Below are 5,000 nucleotides of genomic sequence, written 5' to 3'. Positions count from 1 at the left end.
AACTTTCAAGTATGAAAAACAGAATTATTAGGTTGTTTTTGAAATATGCCCAAGTTTCACAAGGTGTAAGTAGCGAAGAACCAAATAATGTAAACAGCACAGATTCTGGGGTAAAATTTCAAATAACAATTCTAATAATTTTTACTACAGCAACAACAATATTATTATGACAAAAACATTGTTTAAAGGTACCATAGCACTCTCACAACACAGAATACAATACCTGTGGGAACTGAAGAAAAAGAACGAAGAATTTACAGTGTCCTGGAAGATCCTCGCAAAAGCCAGAGCGTATTCAAACCTCAGTAAACGATGTAATTTATGTATCGAAGAGAAATATTTTATTATAACGAATCCCCAAATGGCGACGCTGAACAAGTGCAACGAACTGGTTTCAACTTGCAGACACCGTAGAAATTACATTATTACATTCAATTGAATTGTAATCGAACGGCCAATCATAATTGCGTGCATGTATTTTTTGAATTTTTGAATTTTCAAATGCGCTTCTTTCACGATAACGGACAAACAATGTCGCGTGATTATGTTGATAAGTGATGTAAGCCTTAACGATGCTTCAGTGTGTATGAAGATTAACTGAAGAGTTAACTGAAGAGCTACCTCTCTCTTTCTTCTCCCGTTTCATCAAGCACCCAGGCATAAGCAAAGGACGCTTTACCAGCTTTTTTAGATTCCATTTCATACGTAGCTTGGTCAAGGAAAACACCACTATCATTGAGTTACATTGGTACTCTTGTTGATAAACATGTCTGCAAATCTCAGTCTCTGTTTTACTTCTGTGCAGATCCAAATTAGCACTTCAAAAATGATTCAACAATGGAAACCTGCTCTAAACAAACAAATTCATTGCTACATAGCAAAACTCTTCCCATCGGGAATTACCTGATAGACATAAATACACAATCATGCAGACGGTCAAACTACCCTGAAGATGGCTTAATGTAGAAAACGTTTGATTTTTTTAACTTTTTAAAGAACTTTTAGCATTGTAAATACTAGTCATTTTTTACTAAGTGAATATTATTACTATTATTTTCATGTCAATGAATGCTGCTGTGCTGACTCCATCTGCAATTAAGGCATGGTCAGTTCATAATGGGAAAACTGTGTCCTCAGACTTTAAGCCTGCAATCTGGATTCATATTACTCAAAACCTGGAGCACAATATAAAATCATGTACATGTATCAATATGCAATGGGTTGAATAAACCAACCTACCAATCACAAATTCCAAAAATTATTGCCTTTCCAAAATTTGTTATTTTTTCAAAAGGATATTTATGCATTGATCTTTTGGTGATATCACCAAGAGAGTATAGAAGATGGCCCATAAGCGTGCTCTTGCCAGCATCAACATGACCTGAAAATTGAACAACAGAGCTCTGAAAATTAACATAAGTGTGAGTGAATGTGATTGATAGTTTCAAACTTTCCATTTTGCTGCCAGTGGGTACACTGGTGGTATTTGCCTTAGACATCACTTGGTTCTTATACAGTATTGTGCAAAAGTAATGAGAGCGAAATGTGCGCATTTCGTTCTTTGTCCCTGCAAACTTTCGACGAAATTTTGCTAGAAAATTCGAGCATCATTTCACGATGTATGTGCCTGGACTATAGTGACATGGATTTAGGTCATTTGTAACATGAAGAAAATAATAATATAGATGATTTTGTTCTAAATCCAGGGCACAAATTTGATCCTGATTTTTTTTATCATTAAAGGGGTGTTAGGAGTATGTGACAAAAACATGGGCATTTTAATAAAATGTAAGAAAAAAATTACTAGAGAAAAATTAATTACTATTTTAAAAATTTGCAAATGCTGTCTGGGTCATGTGTAGATTTCAAATGAAAGAAAAAAAAAAAGGTCATGGACACTTCCAGCATGTTTATATGGTTTTGGTTGCCCGAGACAGCCCTCTTTCCTGAGACAACTTTACCGAGCGTTTTTATGAGAATTGCGTGACCGAGACAAGTTTGACCCTACTTAATTATGCATATACTTTAAGATGCATCTTAAAAAAATATGTATCATCATTTGCCTTTCTTTCTTTCTAGTTCATTTTATTTAGTATATTTGCATTTTCACATTTAGAAAATGGGCTGACAATCTTAAAGAAGCAATAATGTGTAGTTTAAATAAAGGGCTGTTTTTCAATTGAGAGTTTCTGTTAACTGTGGTGAGAATTTCAGCGGGGAAAACTTTTCATTCGAAAGCAAACGCTAGCAACATGTTAAGTCCCCAAATTGTTACTTCTTTGATTTTTATTTTATGCATGCATGCGCATTTATGATTTTGCTGTCTTGTCTCAGGAGTTAAGCCAAACTGTTTACATGCGAAAAAGTTGTCTCCTCTGCCAGGCCTACCCTACCTGCCGAGGCAAGACAACTTGCCTCCCGAGTTGTCTCGCCCACCTCATGTAAATGGTTGATAGAACTTTTTCACAAATGAGAGGAAAATATCTCACCCAGGGTAACTCGGGGAAACGGTTGTCTTGGGTACCTGAGACCATATAAACAGGGCCTGAAAGCTCAGTCCAAAATTTGTACAATGTAATAATACTAGACGAGTCCTACCCATAGATTTAATCTCTGGTTCATTTTCTAAAATAACGTGTCTCATAGTCTATAGTGAGGCCCCAAAGGCATGTATTGATGAGTCAGCTACATACGACACACCTCAGCTGCTTGTGTGAAACAATGAACAAGAAAAAGTAGAATGCATGACCAAAAATCATGCCAACCAAACTGGAAATTCCTTTTCAGAAATATTAGACTAACATTAGAGAAAAGTGTTTCTCTTTTTTTCTGTGTAAATTTGTGAAAATTAATTTTCTTTGAATGTACAATACATTTTGTTCTAAACATTGAAAGAATTTTATGCAGAAATTGAAGAATTCACCAATATTATTTTGCTTGGAATATTACATTGTAAATATTAAGAAAATGAATTAAATCACACTTACTATAATGACAACATATAATTTTACAGTGTATGATTCCAAAATCTCAAAATATATTTTATCTGCATTTAAGAAATCTTCCCAAAAGCTAACACTCCAAATACTAAATGTACATGAATGACAATAGCCAACTAACCAATTACGACCAAATTCAGAAGCGTTTTTCCTTTGCGGAGTTTGTGATAGTTTTCAAGAGCTTCAGCAAGTGCCTTAATACAGATACAACACAAATTAGTCATACAAGAAACCACAGAAAAACTGATGAAGGGTAAGGCAAATCAAAGCTATGAGGCTAAGTAAACCTGTTCTTTGCTTTTCCCAGCTACTTTAGCTTTGCCTGTATCTGCTGGTCTCATTTCTGTTTCTACTTCCATTGGTCCTTCAGGAGAACTGAAAAAAAAAAAAAAAAACAGGAAACAATTCATTATGACAATAATAATATATTGTGTCAAGTGAGTCAGGCAGCTTGAATCTGGGCCAGCATAGAGGTTTGGTTAGTCCTACTGGCTTTGGTATTGATGCCATTTTTCTACCTCTCCCTGTGTTATATTTACAACAAATTTTAAAGAGTTCTTTTTGCATAGATCTTGTATTCATTTGTCAAAAATTTGTGTTTCTTTGAAAAGTAAACAAACTTTGTTTACAATTCAAATGATGCAAGTGACAGCTTATATTTAATTTTAATATAATCTGTCACTTTGCATCATTTAATGATCCATCTTTGTCACTCTCTTAATAATGTAAGTTGTGTTTACACTGTTATCATTATTACTCGGTTGCCAAACCCAGTCAGTATCTGCGTTTCATTTCGTCATTTTTTAATTTTGTCATATTTTTCTCCATGTCATGAAAAGTCTCTCCTGTCCCTCCCCTACTAAGTAGTGTCTTTGTAGCAAGGGTTTTTTGCTGCTAATAGCAAAATTTTGTTTGTTTCAATAAATGTTACGCTGGAAAAGGTTTTTGTGACATTTTTCGTCCAAATGAATGCCCAAAAATAAACCTTTAAGTAGAATATTTTTTGTAATTACTCATGCGCAGTAAGCGCATGAGGTATAAAATGCCCTCAGTTTCTTGTTTTCCGTGTCACATTAGTGCATGGAAATTGATGCTTGCATACATTTACATACATGACTATAACTTTACGTGGGGCAGGGGGTAGGGGATTATTCAAAAAAATTAATAGCTGCTGAAAAATGTATTGTTGAGTAAGAAAAATTAATAGAAAGACTTGAAAAGAAGTATTAGAGTCTTAAAATGTGTTTATGCTTGGAATATCAGTCCATTTTGCATGACAAAATAAACAGTGCATATGTTTGAAGAAATCAACCATCCCTCTCATGTTTTAAGTTCATAAGTAGACTTGCCACAATTCCACCTCACGAGAATGCCAGGAGAAAATGTTTTGGCGAGCGAAGTGTGATTTTTTCGGACGCAAATATACATGAAACGAAGAACTTTTGAAAGTCTAGCCCTTAAGATGTCATTTTCTCTTGGATGTGCATGGTCACGCCGGAATCATCGCATCTTGACTGCACATGTCCATCCATTCAAACTTTGTGATTGTAGTCGCAGTCGTACAGATCGAGTTGTTAGAAAAATCTTTTTTGATTGTGGAGCCAAAGGTAAGTTGTTGACATTAAAGACAAAATTATATATTTTTTCTGATTTCTTTTACAAATAAACACTTTGCACAAGAGCGGGGATCGACATAGAGGTCAGGCAAACTGATCTCCATCAACTCGCCGGTCATCTCCTAGTGACCTTTGAGAACCTTAGAGCAGCTTTGAGCGAAACTGAGAATACCTGAGAAAAACTGATCCGACTTTTAGCAATCTGAGCTGTTCTTAGAACTACTGTTATTGTCAGTATGGGCATGCAACGAAGTCGACGAAGTCAAAATGGGGAATTGTTTCAGCAGCACAGACTAGTCGTTGATAATGCATTCTGTTTATTTGGTGGCAAAGGAATTTAGAGGATGCTTCAATGGGAAATTCTGGTTTTCTGTCTTACTTTCGT

At 35.2% G+C, this 5,000-nt stretch overlaps 1 protein-coding gene across 2 annotated transcripts in view; it reads right to left on the bottom strand.

Moving 5' to 3' along the window:
* Positions 1–5,000, bottom strand: part of LOC137974879 (HBS1-like protein) — a 53,383-nt gene that overhangs the window by 28,414 nt on the left and 19,969 nt on the right. For both annotated transcript variants that reach the window (XM_068821874.1, XM_068821872.1), the window contains exons 7-10: positions 3,287–3,374; positions 3,121–3,193; positions 1,300–1,381; positions 622–705 (exon numbers count right to left, since the gene is read on the bottom strand). In XM_068821874.1, the coding sequence (XP_068677975.1) occupies positions 622–705; positions 1,300–1,381; positions 3,121–3,193; positions 3,287–3,374 (327 nt within the window). The remainder of the gene's footprint in view (positions 1–621; positions 706–1,299; positions 1,382–3,120; positions 3,194–3,286; positions 3,375–5,000) is intronic.

This window comes from Montipora foliosa, chromosome 11 (genome assembly GCF_036669935.1).
Source record: "Montipora foliosa isolate CH-2021 chromosome 11, ASM3666993v2, whole genome shotgun sequence".
Classification (NCBI taxonomy): Eukaryota; Metazoa; Cnidaria; class Anthozoa; order Scleractinia; family Acroporidae; genus Montipora; species Montipora foliosa.
This window is presented reverse-complemented; position numbering and strand designations above follow the sequence as displayed.